Here is a 21474-nt window from a genome sequence, read left to right as displayed (position 1 = left end):
CAATGAGGCCCCTAAGAGAGACATACATGGATCTAATCTATATGGAAAGTAGAAAAAGACAAAATCTCCTGAGTAAATTGGGAGCATGGGGACCATGGGAAAGGGTTGAAGGGGAGGGGAGCTGAAAATAATGTATAGCTCAATAAAATAAAGTAAAAGAAAGAAAAAGAAAATATACTCTTCAAACATACCTTCATGAAATAATTCATTGATAAAGCTTAGGGGGACATGACAGAGGGTTACTTACAGGAGCAGGGTTGAACTAAAGTCAACTGCATCTCTTAGAACTTAGATTACAACGCAGTCTCCAATTCAGGAAAGCGGTTTCACCCACCACTGCTTTCATTCAATGATCTACATACTATATATACAAACAGAATTACTCAAAGCCGTGAAGACCAGGGGTGCAGATTTAATCAATATCAACAGATCAGTGACCCTTCAGGGAATATTGACATCCTATTTACCTTTAACACAGTCCTACCCATATGTGCTGGTTTGATTTCCCCCATGTCATCTAGAGGCTTCAAGTCATTCTGGAAATCTCCACGACCATCTCTGTTTTATGGTTACTCATTTCCAGATTAGTAGTAGAAATGGAATTTTCACCCAATATTTTGCCTTAATTCATGATTTTTTGTCTGTCATATTTTCTCCAGTTTCTTGAGTATTTCCGGTGATGATAAATGCTGTCGATGTTTATAGGAGCATGAACCACCCTATCTCAGCAACAGTCAATAATCCTAGATGTTTTAATCAAACACAAATCTTTTTCCTTAGCCATCAACACTGGGAAATGTTTCTCTCAACAGAGTAGGTAACAGTTCCGGGAATCAACATATCTGACCAAAAATGTTTAGAAGACACTTTGACAGATCACATCCATCTAACAAAACTTTGATCAGATCCTTATTGGTGGGGGGCCATGACCTCCTTAAACACTGTTATTTTTTTTTTTTTCTGTTTGCTTTTCTTACTGTCTTCAAATAAAACATCTAAATTTTCTCATGGGAGGTGAGCCTTAAATCAAATCAGATTATTGTTTGCAACTGTTGTGCCGCTGTTTCTTTACCAGAGAAAACTTTGCCAGGCTTCCCTTACCATGTTGCTGAGCTATAGCAATTATTGACAATTATCCTGAAATATTCTAGTGAGGTTTTTTAGTGTTTCAGGTGATAAATGCTTTTGGTACTATGGAAGCCATTGTAAGGGTTGGAAATTTCTTCATCATTATAAACTCATTTTTTTAAAAAATAATTATTTTGCAACAAAGTATTCTTTGTTGTCTATGCCTTTAATTATACTGTGTAACCAGAAAGAGTACAGAAGTCTATGTAGATTAGGGGCATCATGTGCCTCCTTTTCTAAAATCTCCTAAAACAGACCTTATGCACTGGCCGTTATTCAATGACTTTATAAATGTCAGGAATGTCTACTCCTATGTCTGATGGATACCTATGTGCAAATTTTTAAACTGTTAGATTTATTGGTTTTCCAGATGCATTTTCCCACTAATAATTCATGTAGATGATAGAAATTTATTTATAAATAAATAATGGAAACTTATTTACCAGTTTCAAGAGAGTGAAAAATTGTCAATTAATTAATATTTTAAAGGAATAAGACTACAGTTTTAAGAACGTCTCCTACAGTATGGTTTGTCCTCAATCCGATATCAACTCTTTCTCTAAAAGGAAGTTGCTCAGTATGTATGAAAAACAATGCTCTACTTAATTTTCTGTAATCTGCTATCACTCTGTCTGAATCTCAGTTTCTTCATATTGTCATATTGAATAAAATGATTAATGTAAGGTCTTGGGAGTCCAGAGGAGAATTGGTGAAGTCAATTTTTAGAGATATCTAGGGTTAATACATGGTTGTATCCTAACACTTTGAGATTGCTTAGCTGATAGTGTACTGTCTAGAAGCAACTCAGTTCCATAGCACTTGATTTATCCAATTCTGTACTAGAAATTTGTCTCTTAGAAATGGTCTAGCATTCAGTCGTTTGGGTAGACCAGATGGACTTCTTTATAATGACCTCTTTCTTCAATTCTAAAACTCTTTGCCTATACTAACTTTTTACACTTTTCAGTTTCTTTGCCATTTGCATTATTTATGAGCCTTGAGCCTGTTATTTGTGACAAAATCTGATGATATGATGATGTCAGTGAAACATTTTATAATAAATTAACAAATAAAACATTGACAGATTGCCTTTTCAGACTTCAACATTTTCAAAAAGTTTGTTTTTATTCTTTAAGAAGAGACCCATACACCCAAGCATGCACTGAAAGCCATAGTACTAGTAGGAGTTTTGAAGAAATAGACTGTTAAGAACCATCTCAGAAGTATGTGGAATGAATGTGGGCTTAGCAGTTGTTGTTATGGACAATTCTGCATCTCAGGAGCTTGAGATAATTATCAACCTTGTGGGAATCCCTGCGCAGGCAGCGGATTTTGTTGTAAAGAGCCAAGTCTCTAGATTCTTCATCAATTCCCTGCAGGGATGGAAATTGTGACCAAACGGAGTAGATCTCATTTCCTTTGGCTTCAGGATAGGCCTAAGAAGAAAACAGAAAATTCCGGCTCATATGTTAGCATTTTTATATCTGTATTTCATCTTATGGTTGAATGCATGTTTTGGAGGAAAGACCAATGTAAATTTTTAGCCAGATTCATGGATATTTTTAGGCAGGGTGCAAGTCTGTCAGGCATCTACATGTTTGAAGCAGAGTACATAGATATGGTTTGTATTAGGCATGTGGTCTGAGTTGAAGTTTGTCTTTTCCATGTATACAGACGATAACCAGGTACTTGGCTTTTACCAAGGTATGGTGAAAGAGGGAGTTTCTGCTCCCTTACCTAAAGTGCTAATCTGTATTAACAACAACCTTGTACTTTGCTGCTTCTGATAATGGATCACGTGCCATTTTACCATTTTGAACTTAATTGCACATATTTGGAAACTTAACAATAAGGAAGAATACTTAAGGCCTTATTTTGTCTTGCTATGAAATTATCACTAAGTCAGAATGTAGCCTCACAGAAATGAAGACAATACCTTGAAATCAGAATGTTTACTGCATATGTTGTTGGTTTAATGGTTTTATTTGTATTTTCATTTGTGTGTGTGTGTTCATCAGAAGTGCACTTTTTCATGGAAATTACAAAAATATGGCATGTACACCAAAACATATATGGAGTTAATATACACCAAATAGCCGAGAAGAAATTTAAAGCAAGTAGTATGAATGTACTCCTACTTATTTTTATCAAATGTATTTTATCTTTGTGATTTTCAGAAAGCTGATTTGGTATTAATCTCACTAAGACTTACAATTATCATAACGAGAAATTCAAAATACAAAATCAACTTTAATATGTCAAATGATTTGGACATATCAAATTCAGTGACATGAGTTTGATGTAGGAAACCAAAGTGAAACATGTAGGAAGAAGAGTTTAAAGAAAATGTACCTCTTTGAGAGTTTCTGGAACAGTATTGATGACCCATCCTTAACATTCCAGTTTCCTATCGGCAGGGCCAAAGTTGGCAGGAGAGTTTCTAATTTGATTTTGATTTTCTTTTCTCTCCCTTAGCACTTTACTTATCTGGTATACTTGTGGAAGAAGTATATAACCAGAATGCCAATACATATATATGAATTATCTTCAAGGATGCTTTATCTTGTCAAATTTTAGTCTGTTTGTCTTTGATTGTGGAACATTTAACCATAAGTGTCTAAGAAACAGTAAGCCATTTGTGGATTACTAAAAAGCATCAGGAAGACCACACCCATCCAACACTGTAGTTGAAGTCCAGGATTTAGAGATATTAGAATCTACTGGGTAAGAAATTAGTTCTTGTTTTAATAGCACTCTACAATGTAGAATGCCTGAGCTTTGTTCTTGTAAAGAAGAGTTTTTCATAATTCGTTTCTCACTGTAAGCATCAGCTTTTGCATAAATACGGAAAGCAATGAAGTTTCAGGGAACTGCTCACCTGGCCAAGTATCTTCTCAATTCCCTCTAGAAGGCGCTTGTTTTGTTCCCCAATCTCTTTGGCCCTTGATATGATAGCGTCAGAGGCTTCATGAATACCATCTACTTCAGTCACTAGTTGAAACAGAGGGTCGTTCCAGGAGTGCACCAAACTGAGTATCAGGTTCAGAAGGACTTCCGGCTAAGCAATTATGTTGAACAATAGTTAAAGTAAGTGAAATACAGCTGAGTTAGTTACATATGGCTTTTGTTCACAAAGGTGGAACTAAAATATTTATTTTATAACTATGTGTGTACCAATATGTCTCTAGATCACAAATGTTATAGAAAAGTAAAGGTTAACTATTGGCATATACTTTGAAAAAGTCAAACAAAAAATGTCTTATTTAAATTACTACTTTTCTTTCTGTATTTGTGTATGTGTGTTTGTGTGTGCCGTGTGTGTGTGTGTGTGTGTGTGTGTATGTGTGTGTGTGTGTGTGTGTGTGCAGGTATGTATACGCAGGCTTTTGGAAGCTTGGAAGCTAAAAATCAATTTTAAGGGCTATTGCTCATATGCAGTTCATTGTTTTGTGCGACATGGTATCTCCCTAGCCTGGAAATTTCCCAGGAGCCTAGGCTGACTAGCTAGACTGTCTTCATCTTTCCAGTGCTGAGACTGTAAGAGTGCAGCCTCGGGCTTTGTTTGTTTGTTTGTTTTGATAGTAACCATGGTGGATTTTTTGTTTTGTTGTGTTTTGGTTTTGTTTTCTTTTGTTTTGTGTCTTGGCTGACCTAGAACATAGTGAGCCCATTTTTGATTCCTGAGTGTTAGAATTAAAAGCATGCGCCACTGTGTCAATCTACTTTCATGACTGGATTTTTAAAGTTTTGAGGATCAAATTCAGATTCTCATAATTACATGGATAGAAATAAATTTAGTTATATCTCCTTAGCCTTTAAATTACTTGCTTTTCTGCTAAGACAGAAATTCTCTGTGCTAGATAGGCCTCTGAAATTTTACCATCAGACCTCATCATCAGGTCTTTTTTTTTTCTATTTTATTAACTTGTACATCCAAAACAATCAAAAGTTTGGTGGTACTCAGTAGGTACCAGAACTCAGTAGATTCCAGGAGGACCTCAGGGAAGATAAATACCACCCCTATCAATGATTAGTAGCTCAAATAATTTTCACACTAATAAATAAGACTGGTTATTATTATGTGAACATATTATTTTTATCTTATTATACTTTGTTAAAAGAAAGATACAATAAAAAAGTGCATGACTCCCTTTTCATCACTTCTAGAAGAATGGCCCATTAGTTGGTGTGTACAGGTGAAAAATAAAGACACAGGTACTGTATTTAAATAGAAGCATAAGAGAAAATCACAATGGAGTTTGAAACACCCAGTGTTAATCTTTTCACAAACTGTACGATAAACTCATCCCTGATTTGAAATGCTTACTGTCAAGATGTCTGTTGTGTATTCGAGTGGTAATGGAGATGATGGGTAGAGCACAATCCAAGGGACATTGCAATAGAAAAGGAGAGAGGATATGAGGGAACAGAGTAGGGTAAATGGTAATGGCAACACGGGTTCCTGGTAGCACACAGCTCCTGAGTAAGAGTGAGAGCCTGGCTTAGATGAAGCCACCACTCCTTTTCTACCAGCACTGAAACTGACACAAACGCAGTATTACCTCTTGGAGGCCAAGTTCCTTATCTCAGCAAGTGAAATAATAATACATTACAACATGGAACTCTTTGTAAGGAAGAATAGTGTGCTGTGTGGAGAGTCTAGCAATGGAGTGTCTTTCATCAAATATTATTTTGGTCCTCATCCTGTTATTGAAGTTTCTCTTTGCTATCGCTATAATATTAATGAGAATAGAAAGAATATAGAACTCAGATGTGTTTAATAATGTAGGGAACATATTGTACTTTGGGTGTATATAATTATACATATATATCACATAAATTTATAAATATACAATGTATATATATATATATTGATATTGATTAATTGAGAAAAGATGAATGTCTCTAGCTAACCAAGTAGACCAAAATATCTTTTGAGACAAGGTCCCCATTTGGGTTTTCTCTAACATAATCATCATATGTATATATTTTGATTTCAGACATGTTGAGATTGGTTAAGACATGGTTTATAAAATTCATAATTAGACCTGCTATAAAATTAAGATGTTATTACTATAAGAGATCCCAGACACAACTGTGAGAAACACAAGCAAGTATTTTCCTGATACTTCTTCGTGAGGAGACTTTCAGTTAAGGCACAGAAGAAGGCAAAGAAGTCTGGGAAGAATGCAGGTGTTGTTAGAGAAGTCGAAGTAGGACCAGGAGAACTTGAAAGTTAAGAAGCGAAAGTGTTCCCAAGGTCCTGATGAGGAGCAGAAGGAGGGAGAACATGAGAAAAAAAGTCAGGACTGTGAGGGAACCTTCATCTGGCGATGGATGGAGATAAAGACAGAGCCACACACTGGTGCACCGAACTGAGTGCCCAAGGTCCAAATGAGGAGCAGAAGGAAGGAAAACATGAGCAAGGAAGTCTGGACTGCGAGGAGTGCTCCTACCCACTGAGATGGTGGGGCTGATCCATTCGGAGCTTTTTCAGCAGGACTGGGACTGAAAAAGCATGAGATAAAACTGGACTCCCTGAACATGGCGGACAATGAGGGCTGCTGAGAAGCCAAGGACAATGACACTGGATTTGGATCCTACTACACATACTGGCTTTGGGGGTCCTGGCCTGTTTGGATGCTCACCTTCCTAGACGTGGATCAATGGGGGGAGGAACTTCGACTTCCCACAGGGCAGGAAACCCTTACTGCTCTCTGGACAGGAGAGGGAGGGGGAGTGGAGGAGGGAGGTGGTAATTGGGAGGCGGGGAGGAGGCAGAAATTTTTAATAATAAAAAAAAAAGAAGCGAAAGTGTTGTGGTATGGATGCTGCCTATGGAGGAATTCCTCAAACAACAAACAATTGCAAATGTGTTTGCATTTCTTAGATATGTCTGAATGTCAATGTATTCATGATCATGAAATTAATTTCAATGTTTCCTCCAGAATAACACGCAATGTCATCTTCAGGGACAGCTCATGGCTCTGTTACAATGTTATTAAGTATGTCATTTTACTCTGATCCCTTCTCCAATGTGTTTTTGGTTTGGCAAATAACTCTTTCTCTCTTCTGTTTTTCATGTGTGATTACTATACCTATCTCTGTACTCTAATAACCTCGAGAACACCAAAAACCCTGGGTACTACGTCAATATGTCAGGCATAAAATCAGGTGAGGACTCACAGGGACCTGCTGGGCTTCTTCTTTGCCTTCCGGGGTAGCCAGGGAAGAAGTGGGGCAGTCATTGATGGCCTTGGCAATGAACTCATGGTCTTGAGCATACTGCTTTTCCTGGAAATGGTAGAAACATCACATCAATAAGGAATTAAAAAATATATAACCATAATATTAATGCAATTTGTATATATTTCAGTTTTAAATTAGCGTAACACTTTTAATTAAGGAAGTAAATAGCATTATTTTTACTTATTCCCCAATTATATCCCTATTTTTCTTACCATCAGTGTCTAATATTTCGACCAAGTCTATACTGTCTTGTTTCCTTGTCCTATCTTTTTATAAATTATTATTCAGAAATAAGCGTAAAAGTACCTAAAATGTAAAAACCTCTTTAAATGTCATTTTTTATATTTGAGCCAAATGCCATATCATGTGTTATCTATATTATTTTATTTATTTTCCCATGATTTCACATTGATATGATTCCCTTAAGTAGTTATTATAAAACACAGATTTTCATTCAAGTGCTTCTAAATCTATATACTTGTATAGTACAAATTTCTTCATAAATGCTGAATATAATTATGTGGATTGTGAAAACGTAAACGTAAACACTGAACATATATTTTGGAAAAAATGTTAAGCAATGAACAATTAAGATAAAAATTTATCTATTCTTTTTTCTTTTGAGACAGGGTTTTTTTTTTTTTTTTGTAGCTTTGGGGCCTATCCTGGAACTAGCTCTTTTAGACCAGGCTGATCTCGAACTCACAGAGATTCACATGCCTCTGACTCCTGAGTGCTTGGATTAAAGGCGTGAGCCACCACAGCCTGGCCTAAAAAGTTATCTAATATATCAATTGCAATTGATGTTTAATCACTTAGATAATTTTATTGTTTATTTATTGTATAAAGTATCATCATAAACTAAAATTACTAAATTCTAAAAATTTAGAAGAATTTCTAAAAAGATTTCAAAAGTAAATTATGATCTGTCAGTAAATCAAAGAAATGTCAGTGAGAACAGAAAACACTATGAATTCATATTTATTGCTAATGATGAGCCACTTTATGGATTCACATTGATGTACTGAAACTGTCACTTGCCATGAACTTGTAGGCTAACTCAAAGAAATAACGAAAATCCTCTAAAAGATCTTCATCAGCAGAATACCTTTTTCTACTGAACCAGCCTTCTTATTGTAATTGACATGCTCTGACAGTTTGAACACAGGACTCTTAGCATTGGAGGCTGTCTGAGCACTGATTACTTTTATTTCCCTTTCTGCATGTGTGTTCGGTTTAGGTTAATTCTAGCCCATCCACAAAGTTTACTAATTCCATGATGTTTCCCTTCACGGGGCATCAGCAGAGCACTAAGTGAAAAATGCCCCTGGAGCCAGGACCCACACAGGCAAGACTAGGAGTTTAGGCACTTTCCTCAACTATACTGAGGGCTTTACATCTCAAGTTTCAGTTTAGAAACATACATTACAAAAAAAGGAAAATCATTTCACTTTTGCAAATCTTTAATATTTTGTGAAATTGCCTCATTCTTGTTCCACTTTTTATTAGCTAGCATTTCTTTTTCCCGTGAAGATGCAGTCTTTGAAGTTTGGATCATTGTTTACATTGTACTGTAGCAAAGAGGCCCTTTTCAGCAGATGCCAGAAATGAGTGAAGTACTTACAAATTCAATGAACATATCTGCAGACATCATATAGACGTAGTGAGAGAGCATGATCACCCGGTCAAACAGCTCCTGGAGAGTCATCTGGCAGTTTCCACTGTGACAGATTGGCAGGGGGTGCACATTTTGGCAGAACAGCAGGTTAGACATCACAAGCAGCAGGAGTGCCCCTGCTCAGTAAACACAGACACCAGTATGAGATGATTTTGTTCAACTGAAAGGAAATCTTATCTGTCTCTAGCACTTTACACGAATGGTTGCATCTGTGGGGAAAGAAGACTCAGCATCTTCCACGTTGCATGCTTACCCATGTATTAACATTTTCACAGATATGTAGTCTGAATAGGCTGGCTCTTGTCATTTTGTATTTGACTCAGAAGTGGTTGTGCACTTTTTAAACATTTTGAGCATAAATCACTGGGCAAAAATCAGTCCAAACTACTGTATTAAGTCAATCTCTGAAGACAATTTTATGTTGGGGTAATTTCTTCTGGTCTTGAGTAGTCACATTCTCTAACCAAACTGCTATACAATGTTACTAAATAATCTTTTAGGTGAAAAGTTAAAGTGCAATTGGGATATAGTTCTTATAAAATACTTCTAATTTTCCAAAAACATACTTCAAATATATTATGCAATGCAAAATACATAAATGTGTGTGTGTGTGTGTGTGTACATGCACACTCTTGCACATGTGTGTATTAGGAGACTTGGTAGTTTATATGTGTGAGAGAAATATACTTTGCATATAATGAAGGTATAGCAGTAGCTCTTGTAAATTCATAACTAGATAGTTAATCACTAACTCTAAGTAAATTTTTGAACATTTATCATTTGAAGGATTTTCAGTCTAAGATCAGATAAAATAGAAAAGGGGTTTGTTATACATATTACAAAACACATTTTATGGGACTACTAATACTTTTTTTTATAAGTGACACCAAGAAAGTAATGACTTAGTACTAGCCTCCTTACTTCCCCCCTTCTATTGAAAACTCATTTGGCTTCAATCAAATTGTTAGAACAGTGTAAAACATATACCTACTATCATTATGCAGATTATGCCTGCATCACTGAAAGTTTCACCAGATTTATTTAAACTGGACAACTAATTCAGAGATTTGTCAACCAGACAAGATTTCTTCCTTTCTTCTAGAGTCTGACAGGTGGACCCAACATTCCTGTGGTCTGTGACAGTACAAGTTCTCAGTCTCAGCAACGCCAACTATGTAAGTGGGATTTCTCCTTGTTCTCAAGCTGACTTTGCAGTCGAGGATATTTAAGATCATCCATTATTTCTACCTAGAAGCTGCCAGTTGCACCCTCCTTTTTCCTTTCTTACTTCCATTATGTTAGCACAAATGGCCTCTAGATATTGTCACAACCCTGGAAGGCCACCTCTCCCATTAGAAAGCCACTGATATATTAAGTATGAATAATTTCTGAAACAAGTAATAAGAGAGACTTCTAAACTCCTTTAATTCCAAGACAAGTACATCTCTGCAAAGGTGGTGACTCATAGCTGGAGTGCAAGGTAGGTGTCCTATGATGCTCCCATTACTTTCTATGGGATATCTACAACCCTACAACCCTTGCTCTAAGCTTAATTTTCTCTATTTTTATTATCTGTTGCTATGAATAAGGGACCAAGTTATTTTGTCCATCACCACAGCTTTATTGGGTCCATGTTGGCTGTAGTTATGCCATGTCTGGAGAAAAACAGTTATTCCGAATCCCCTTCTTAAGTGGAAACCTGCATTAGGTAAATTTTTACACTAGACAACCCCATATCCCCTCCACCAAGAATACAGAGAAAGCCAATTATTCGCTGAGCTGCAGCACATACCTTTTCGATCTGACCTTTGGCTGTTCATGGTGCTGATTATTGCTGGGAGCACCCTTCACCAAAGAAGGCCTGAGAGAACCACACCTTTCTCATCTGCAGATATTGGCTTTATAAACCTTTGACATCTTCATGAATATATATAATCAGGCAGTTTCTTCCCCTCCCTGTCATCTATTTCCGTCATTAAGATTGCCCCCATAATTTTAAACATCAAGTGGTATTTTATTTCTTATTCATATTCAGGAAGACATATTGGCCAGAAATGAAGGATTTTGATTAATTACTGCAAAAGGAAATGAGAGAGATGCTGGGGGTGAGACCTTGAGTCTAGTCGGAGCTAGAGAATCGATAAAACTTATATAAGGTGATTCTTTTAGCATTTACCCTTATTTCTTCATAGAATCTACAACATGTATGGTGGGTTTTGGCTTACAAATTAGCTTCAGACAATGTATATTATAGTTTGTCATTCAAGATTATTGGGTGAATTAAAAGTTTCAATATATGCGCTGAACACCAGGAAATGTGGACTTATGCTTGAAAGAGCAGAATTTTCTGTTCCCTGTAATGCTCTGAGTTCTTTTAAATGGGCTTTGATTTCCTACAACCTGTTTTGTTCTTTTAAAAGTGATGTGTATGATGGCTATGACTTTTGGTTATGAAGCACAGTTTTATATGTTCATCTCTTGATTTTAGTATGTGAACTTGTATTTTCACCCTTAATGTATATAGTAAAAAGCAAAGGTTTGGGGCAACTCTATGCAAAGACAGTAGACATTCTTTTACATGTAGGGATAAGAGTTGCTTGAAGACCCAATGGGAAGATTTGTGAAGACAGAAAAATGCCAGTTACGATGAATCTATGTGCACTCATATATAAGGAGAATCAGATATCACTCATTCCTTACCCAGTTTATCTAGGAAAGAAGTATTGTCATTTTTAGGTCAAAATATAGTTATGCGTACTCACACACACACTTGTTTTCACGTAGACACAAGTACACAATACAATCAACCACAAATCTAGACACAATCTCCTCTCGCCTGGAAGATACAGATAAATAATATCTACCATCCTGTTCTGACCCCAAACCACTCTAGGCCAAGGTGACAAAAAATTTTCCATGCACTCAAAAGTTCCTTTCACCTTTTAGAGATTACCTAAATAATATTATTATATTAAATAAAAATGAAGTTGCTGATGACTTTCTTTAATTTTGGGGTTCATGCATCTGAAGCAGTTTGTGACCTTTAGTTTTGGCTTTACTGGACATGGGAAAACAGATGCAGTATTTTTTTTTTTTACCAAATCATAACTTCTTTTTATATTTTCTGTTTCTCTCTCTTAAAGCAATTTTAAAAATATTTCCTACATATCTATGTATATGTGCCTGTGTATAGGTGTGTGTATGACTACCGATACCACAGATTCCAGAAAAGGGTGTTACATGCTCTAGAGCTAGAGTTACAGGTAGGAGGAAGTCTCCAGAGTAGGTGCTGAAAACTAACCTTGTGTCCTCTGAAAAGCCATTTACATAGACTGTTGACCTTGGAGCCATCTCTCCAGCCTTTCTGGTTTCAGTTCCACATATATGTGCCTTAGTGATCTACCTAGTTTGTGCTCTTATGGGAATTAAAAATCTTGCTCCAGAATACCATCCTGAGCTGCTTTCTTGATAACTGTCTTAGTTTTCTTCCTAATTGCCCTAGTATAATCCATGTCAGGTTTCAAACTAGAAAAATCAAGTGTGCATCTCACAGATCTATTTATCTAAATATAAGTTTGATGTCTTTCCTGCATGTGCGCTGTATCTGTCCTCTCAGACAAAAAGTCTGAATTATCACAGAAGTAAGGATGTATAATCCTGTGAAGCATGCTCCTTTTCCCCCATAAACTCCAGCAGAAGGAAATCTGCCCTAAAACAGATGCTGACAACATAATCTTGAAATTTAAATGTGTTGTCCCTTTTGGGGATACCAGAAAGGAAGAAAAAGTGAGAGATGTTCATTGATTTACAGGATGGCAAAGCAGCACATTCCTCCGTAAAGTTGAGAATTTGCTGCTTGCTGTTTCATGACCCCACATGTCCTGTAAATAGAGATTGTGAAGTCTAAACAACTCACAATCATATGTATGTGAAAATTCACAACTATTCCAATTTTGCAAACACCTTTTATGTTTCTATTTTCACTTAATATTTATATATGCTGATTTGTGAATGTTTCTGTTTGTCAAAGTGTGCCCTTAAATGAGAGAAATGAAAACAAGGGACAGACTCTGATTGTTCAAAGTTTATTCGCTTTCACTTTGGATTTTGATGGTTCCTGGTAAAAGTGGGTTGACAACTAATTTCTTTCAAAGACATCAGATTTGCCTAGACCTTGTATTTTATTCATTTTTTATTTATCTATTCTACAGTTAGCAATAAGCTTGTTTTTCTTCTTCAACTTATGATATAACAAACACTTCTAAAGTATTACGTCACCTGAAAAAATATATATGATATAATGAAAGAAGGAAAAGAAATTGTTGCTTAAAATCCTCCTAACAAATTTAATGAATATATTCACTGGGTATTTTTAAATTTACACTAGTAGTTAATTGCTTAACAAAAGAAATTTTGCTAATTATTGGTATATGATTTATGAATTTAAAATTGTTAAACAGCTGTCTTTCAAAACTTGGCAAAAATGTTCAGACAAACTAATCATCATTTTTAGCATAATAGGTCAAATGATATAAAGAAAGTCTTGGAGAAAGGGCCAGGTCTCCTTTCACTAATAGAATTTTTTTCTAGGGCAGTCAAAAAATGATCAGTTAATTTCATCCTATTATTTAGGTTATCTTCATGAATATCTATACTTTTTTCCTTTCTAAATGTCCATGTCCAATGGAAAGTAGATCTGAAAAGAGTTCACGTCCATCATCAATCAATCATGTACTTGTCTTTCTATTAGTTATCATTCTCTATAATTTATCTATGCAATATGGAGGCATGCATCTATATCTATCCATAATGTATCACCTAAATAGTAATCTATTCAATATAGTCTATTATCTATCTCTCATCTATCTACCTATATATTGTTGATTCAATTCGTCTATCAACTTCAAGATAATCTATCATCCATCTTATCTATTTGTCTTTCTATTTGATGATTTATCTAATCTATTTATCTTCCTATTCTTAGGTTGTTTTATTTCCATTTATCAATCAATTCACTGTTTAATCTACCCAGCCAACCAGCTAACCAGACATTCATTTATCTATCATTTTTAATCTAATGAGAAATAAGATTTTGATCCCTGCCTAGATCCAGACATAAATTTTGCAATTCAAAATTGCAATTAACACTAATGCCAGCAGTTACAACAGAATGCTACAGTAAAAATTTAGAGTACTTGGGGGGCCAGAATGACAGGCAATAATTCTTTGATGCATTGAGAGACTGTAGGACTCATAGGTAGGGAGCTGCTGTAGTGGAAGGGAAGCAGGACACTTGTGAGGTCAAAACACTATTGTACAGAGAACTTCTTCAATATTATAATAACTCATAGAGCTTTATATGTGTTGAAACCTTTCCTCCACCTTTCTTCATTGATAATTCATACTGAGAAGTAGTGCAAAATTTGAAATGAAATGCCTTCCTATCCAGCCTGCTGATCATATCCTGAGATTTTTTTTTAATTAGCTTTGAAAACCTTTTCTGTATTATGTCCCATATCATATTTTTTATTTAAAATACCTTTATTGCTTATTTAAGATTTTGATTTATGCTGATTACCTTTATCATAAAATGTAAAGAGTTTATGTGATATGTGCTCCTTATCTTTCCCTGTGGTTCCTCCACTTCCTCACCAAAATTCTTGAACTCTTTTTTTTTTATTTTCTTCATTTTATATTTTTCATATACATCATAAACGTATTAGGTTTGACCACTTGGGATTGGAAAACATATCAGGGAGCTCATTTCTAAAAAGAACCTATTTTCTCTCCTCTCTCTCTCTCTCTCTCTCTCTCTCTCTCTCTCTCTCTCTCTCTGGTTGGTTCTGATGAAATGAATGGATATTATGCTTTAAAAGCTAATAAGTACATCTCTGATCAAAAGTAGAGAGCAGTATGGTTTTGTTGATTTTGTTGTTTATAAACAGATATCAACTGATACAGTTGAAATGATTTTGGAAATAAAAAATTTTACAAGATAATGAGAAATAGTGTTTATAACCTGAAAATTTTTAAAGAGATTGTAAGCTTTCTACTTGTGAAAAAAGCATTCCATTTGACAAAAGTTAAAGAATATAATAAATAGAAGGAAAGTACACAAAATTAGAGCAAGCTCAAATATATGGGGTTTTGTTAGTTACTAAGAGAGAGAATGAGGCACTCTTTCTAAAACACTTCAAAATTCAAATTCATGTCTGCAATCAAGTAATAAAACTTTAGGGAAAGAAAGATTTCTTGCCTTGTCCACTCTAGCTTTATGGCCAAGACTCTTAAAGTGCAAACAAGAGAAATATGTATAATGTCACTAAATGTAAATGCTAAATTTTATACAGCCTTTAGAAATGGATAGGCCAAGGAACCTAGAAATGTGTGTGTGTTTATGCTTAAGTAGAAGGATGGGCAGACCATTGTGTAGAAGGATAACTGGAGAAGTAGTCTGTGCTAATAGTAATAAATGTAAGTGAACTTAGAAAAGTTGACTGCTTGTTTGGCTCTTAATCATATCTCTGTCTTTGGAGGATAAAGGAGGCCATAACCTTTGAGTGCCAGGGAGGTCTTGTGACCTACTTTACAGAAAGTTCTGGAAGTTACTTTACATGCTGCTTCAGGGGACAGGGATGAGAGAAGTTCTAAGAATGGCCTCTCTGCTTCTACATTCTCTTAAATAAAAGGCTGCTGTAAGTAGGGTAGGGCATCTTGGGTTCTTTAGCTGCAAAACTGGATTTCCAAGGACAAGGAGTTAGTGGGTGCTTTGTGTTTCAGCTGGGACACATATGGATGCCTCAGAATATTTTTTATTATACTTCTGCCTTTTGATAATTAAATGCCACATGTGATGCTAATTATTGGACACACAACAACCTCAGAGCAACATTATGCTACCAAATTCTAGTCAGAATCTATTATGAAAGCCTGAACTCTTGTGAGGTGCCTAAGAAATGTTAACGTTTATTCTGCTAAAAGATCCTAAAAATAAAATGATTCCTAATGAAATATTGCTATCCCCATGCTTCTACATAGATTCCAGAGCATCTCTCAGTACTCATCTGAGAAGCTTCTTCTTGTAATAGATGATAATAAACAAAAATATCCACAGTGCACAGATACTGAAAGGCTTTGGAATGCTCGTCCCTAAATGGGTCGTTTTTTATCAAAGCCCTAACCTCAAGGCTGAGGGATCGATGTAGAAGAGGAGATTGAAAAATTTTAAGATCCAGAGATGATGAATGACTCCAAGGAAATAGCATCATCAAGACACAATAGAATTGAAATACAATGAACTTACAGAGTCTATGACACACCTACAAGATGGCACAAAATGTACTTTATGTGTTTTTGTGATCTGTTTCTTTTGGTACTTTTTTTCCTTATTGATTCTCCTTTTTAAAGATTGTTTTGCTTTTCATTTTTTATTTTATCATGTGCTTTTTTAATTTGAGAGAGAAAGAACATGAGGTTGAGCTCATAAGTAGTTGGAGAGAATCTGTGAAGCATCGGGGGAAAATAATATGGACAAATTATAGTCTATGAAAATATATAATTTTAATAAAAGATATTAACCAAAAGGGGAAAATATTAAGGTATAAAATAGGCAAATGAAAAACTACATTTAAAATTGCTGGAGTCGCACATCTATTAATGAATAAAAGTGTTAAGTTAAAATACTTTGTGACATTTCATACAAAATCAGTGAAGAAATAAATATATACATGCTGGGTCATTATCTTTGTTAAATTTTGGTCAAGCCTACATTCTTGGACTTGCCCAGCTATTTGGTATCCAAACCATCGTATCTATAAATATGACCCCAAATCTGTACCTTCACCTCTTAGTGTTCTGAGTTTCCATCTCTCTGACAGATATTTCTACCTACATCATTAAACAAAATACTGAATTACTAAAGAAATGTTATTTTCACTCTTAAGTTCATAGCTTCAAGTATTAGCACCCCAGCTGGTATCTCAGTGTTTCCTTGTCTTTCTCTTGCATCATATTCATCCTGTTGAGAGGTGGACATTATTTTGTCCCCAAAGCCTCCATGAAAATATTGTAATCCTCTCTTTGGTTTAGCTTCACCTGAATATTCATAATTGACTTTCTTTTCTTATTCATCTAAACAATACAGTTACAATCTCTTCATCCATTATGCAGATTTTCATTCCCAACAATAACTTCTGAGCTTTCCGATTTGTTTTAGAGTGTGGTATTCAATGAGTCAGAAGAACAGTCGAATAAACCTGTTCAAATGCAGCATTTTATGGACAAGAAAACGAGACAAATTTACTCAGTGCCTTATAAACTGACATTGTAAACACAAGTACGGCAGTGATACTTATGACCTTATATCGTCAGGCTCATCCACATTGTATATGGCTGTCAAAACATTGTATATGAAAGTCTTTATGTGGAGACAGAGATGTGACCTTGAAAATATACTGAAAACCATGTTATTACCTCAAGCCAAAAATATCACAGTAATTAGATTAGCAACAAGCAACACGAGAGAAGTATCTTCAAGGAAACATTGCCCCTGTCAAAGGGAATGAGAGTACAATTCTGAATTATGCCATAGAAACAATTCAGTTGTTAGACAGTTTTTAATATGCTGTGTAGATAAGTGATACAAAGCTCTTAAATTTTTTTTCTTTTTTTTTTTTTTTTTTTTTTTTACTTAAATTGGTCCTGGACTTATCTTCCATTTTGGTCTCTGGAAGTTATTTTACTAATGTGAGTCTTGCATATGTCATAAAATGTTCATTTAACATCTCTACTTGTCACTTCTATATCATTAGTAGAATGAAAGTCACAGCTATTTTGCAGATTAAAAAGAAGATAAAAGGTTACCTGTCAACTACTTGAGAGAGGCAGTATTATTAACACCATTATGGGTGACTTGGCATTTGGATATTCTCTCTTCTGTGAGCCATTTTGTAGTCATGTCTTAGAAGTCAGTGGAATGGATAAGCAATGGGTGTTTCTTCCTGAAAAGGGCACTGGTTTCATGCAGTGAAGAAGAGAATGGATACAAGTTCTAGTTTCCAGCAACTTCCAGAAACAAACACAACATCATTGCAATAATGAAGGTCAGAGATTAGTCATGTGGAAGCAGAAATAGAGTTGTGTGATTTCATGGTTTGCTTCTAGAAAATTTCTTAAATAAGGTCACATTAAATACTAGGGAGAGCCTATTTGATCATTAAAAAATGAGAGAAGAAAATAGGGATCAAAGTAGACGATATACAAGATTGCCAAAATGAATTTCATTATTTTGAACAATAAATGTATTAATGGGATGATATAGACAACAGATTTTATGTTACATTTCAGAGAAATAAACTGTAAAATGAAAAATATGTTTGAAGCATACAGGACCATTATTTTGAAAGCTATTCTCTCTTAAAATAAAATTTACTAGTGAAGCAATTACTCATATGAGTCAATATAAACAGATCTTCAATCCCAGTCCCCAATGGAGATGATTGGTTGTGTGTTTTGGTTCTTGTAATTTTCAAGAAATGTCATACACACACATTTTCTCTGTTGCCAGCTTTCCAACATTATAGTAACTATCAAGTTAATTCACTTAAGATTAGGAAAGTTCGATAGTGGCTCAGAGTTCTGGGGGCTACCATCTCTGCTCCTCCTGCTTCCATCTCTGGGGCCTGTTGGGAAGGTGAGGTTGCTCAGTGAGGTTGCTTGCATGGCAAAACAGACCTCTCAGCTGGTGGCTAGAAGGAAAAAATAGAAAAGAGAAAAGGCTATATCAGTCCATCCACTTTAAGGGTAGATTCCCTAGTGTCTGAGACTTCCCACTGGACACCCCTGATAGTAGTGTCACCTGGCCATGGTGTCACCTGGCCCTGTAACATTTGATCCTTTTTGGAGACCTTTAAGAATCCTGTCAACTCAACTCCTAATTTTTGTTCAAAACATTAAGAACTTTTTTCAGATCAACAAACAAGAAGGTTAAAAACAGTCACAAATTGCTTGTTAAGCTTCAAAGGCCCAAACACAACTAAGTGAACTCTCAAGTACTTTTTGTTTTCTAAATTCCAGTCGTTCAAACCTATTATTCCAGAAGGCAGAATCCAGAATCCTTTGATATATGGACACTGTCATATTGTTATCAGTGTTGCTGGAGAGCTTTAACTGTAAACAGCATAGAAGTAGTTTGCTCCCTAAGTACATATTGTAGCAGGGCAACACACAAACACATTTTATATATATACATACATACATACAGACAGACAGACACACACACACACATTTTATATATATACATACATACATACATACACATATACATACACACACACACACACACACACATATATGAATGTGTGCATGTGCAGAATCATGTAGATGGGTGTAATAGCCTCAATTGTACTGCAAACATTCACTTTGTTTAAGATTCATTAAATTATTCACCAGTGGTTTGACATTTTCAACTGCGTTTTAAAAGAGTTTTTCATGGTATTTCAAGGCCGTTTCTAGCAATGCAACTAAACATGAAAATGATTCCGGTGGATCCTTAAGTTTTCTGAAGGAAGGTTGAGGACACAAAAGTGGAAATAAAGCAGCTTTTCATGAACCTAAAATATGCATGTCACAGATATGGTTTTGCAAAACAGACTTTAAAAAAAAAAAAAAGGTGTAGATAGGATCTTTTCATCCATCCTATTTCCACTCAATCATTCTTGCTTCAAAGGTTAAATTCAAATGAACACTTAATAACCATTTGTGTTTTAAAAACATTCATTAAAAGTAGAGTATACATTTCTAGTTAGCCACTTCCCTAATGAATATATTTGCATTCAATAATAGAAAGGCACCTTTAGAGATTTCCTGCTCATTTTCTCCGCCTTTATCCTGAGCATCTGGATTTCCAAGTTTAAGACCAAAGGCTTTGTGAAATGTCATGACTTTGACCTTGGGAAAAATAAATCAAGCTTTGTAGTTTATTTCGGTGCCATTTCAAGCTTAGAAACCTGATCCCCTTAAACATGTAGCCAAAAGAGTTGTTCTGTAGTTTTAAGGAAGGTTTTATCCCATGTATTTGTGTTTATAATATTCACATTTCAACACAATTTATAAGAATGACATTAAGGTTGTTTTATTTTTATTGCAGTACAAAATTGTAAGGTAATAGCTTAAGCCTTATCTTTATAGAAAGGTTTTTATGAGTCAAAGTCAAGACTGCGAGTAAAGAAATAGATAATTTTTCAGAATAAATTCTAATTCACTGTTGTGGAGTTGTATGTATATGTATATATACACAAATATACACATAAGGGAAAGTGGTTTAGAACATACAAAATATAACTTATTATTTTCTGTTTTCATTGTCTCTTTTGATTATACCTTAGATAGTAAAGAGACCCAGGAATAGTGTTAGTCAGACTTAGTATTTCAAAAAATATATTTATTAAGATCATATTTTCTGCCCATGCCTTATCTTACGTTTTAGATGAGGTCAACTATTCCTCTATCCCTCATCTGTTTATCCACCTATTTACATATATTTGTTTATTTCATGTTTATATGTTGTATTATTTAATTTAAATGAATATATTTTATGAATTCATTTTTATGAATATATGTAACATTTATATTTAATAAATAAATATGTAAAAATAAAATATAAATATATTTTAAATATTTTACTATGTATTTACTTCTGTCATTTATCTATCTGTAACTATCTATCAGATTATCAATCAGTCAATTTTGTCTTTAATCTATCCATCCATTCATCTATAATCTTCCTAACCAGTCATTTATTGCACATCGTGTAGCTATCATAGGTTTATGTCTTCCATCTCTTTATCTATTATCTATCTATCACCTATCATCTATCTTCTTTTAATCATTTTTCCTTTACTTTCTCTTTTACCATTTATGGTTCTAATATAATTATGAGAAGTTTTGTGTTACTATCTACTATATCCTGTATATTTTCATCTGCCGTTTCTTTGAATACAAATGAGTTCATGTTGGTATAGTCTGCTGTTTCCAACTTAGACTTTCCCACTCTACCTATTCAGTCTTCCAGACAGCATTTTCTAACACACACACACACACACACACATACTTTGAGAAATACTTTTGCCTGCTCTTTTATGTATCAGAGTGACATAATAATTTACGAACAGAATTGGAAAGAAAGGTCTAATAACTGTTGTGACTGAGTCTGCGCGTCACAGTCTCCCTGGAACTATTAGAGTTTCTGTCATGCATTGACAACGCGTGCTGCTTATATTGATACAGACGCAGGTTAGATTTTGTTAACCGTGCACTGCGAATGCTTATTACGTGGAAACTAAATGCATCTCTTTTCTACTGTTCAATTGAAACAATGGCCATCATTTTGAAAGGTTTGTTACATCAGTTTGAACCCTTCT

The 21474-nt window shown here is 35.0% G+C and overlaps 1 protein-coding gene across 1 annotated transcript; it reads right to left on the bottom strand.

Annotated features, from left to right (window-relative positions):
* Positions 1 to 2372: 2372 nt before the first annotated feature.
* LOC119817986 (prolactin) lies at positions 2373 to 10875 on the bottom strand. Its single transcript, XM_038335493.1, has 5 exons — positions 10848 to 10875; positions 9002 to 9174; positions 7315 to 7422; positions 4007 to 4186; positions 2373 to 2564 (listed from the first exon to the last, which is right to left on the bottom strand). The coding sequence occupies exons 1-5, from the start codon at positions 10873 to 10875 to the stop codon at positions 2373 to 2375; spliced, it is 681 nt and encodes a 226-aa protein (XP_038191421.1).
* Positions 10876 to 21474: the final 10599 nt, after the last annotated feature.

The sequence above is a fragment of the Arvicola amphibius genome, chromosome 6, assembly GCF_903992535.2.
Source record: "Arvicola amphibius chromosome 6, mArvAmp1.2, whole genome shotgun sequence".
Classification (NCBI taxonomy): domain Eukaryota; kingdom Metazoa; phylum Chordata; class Mammalia; order Rodentia; family Cricetidae; genus Arvicola; species Arvicola amphibius.
Note: the sequence above shows the minus strand (reverse complement) of the source record. Positions and strands in the feature narration are given on the sequence as shown.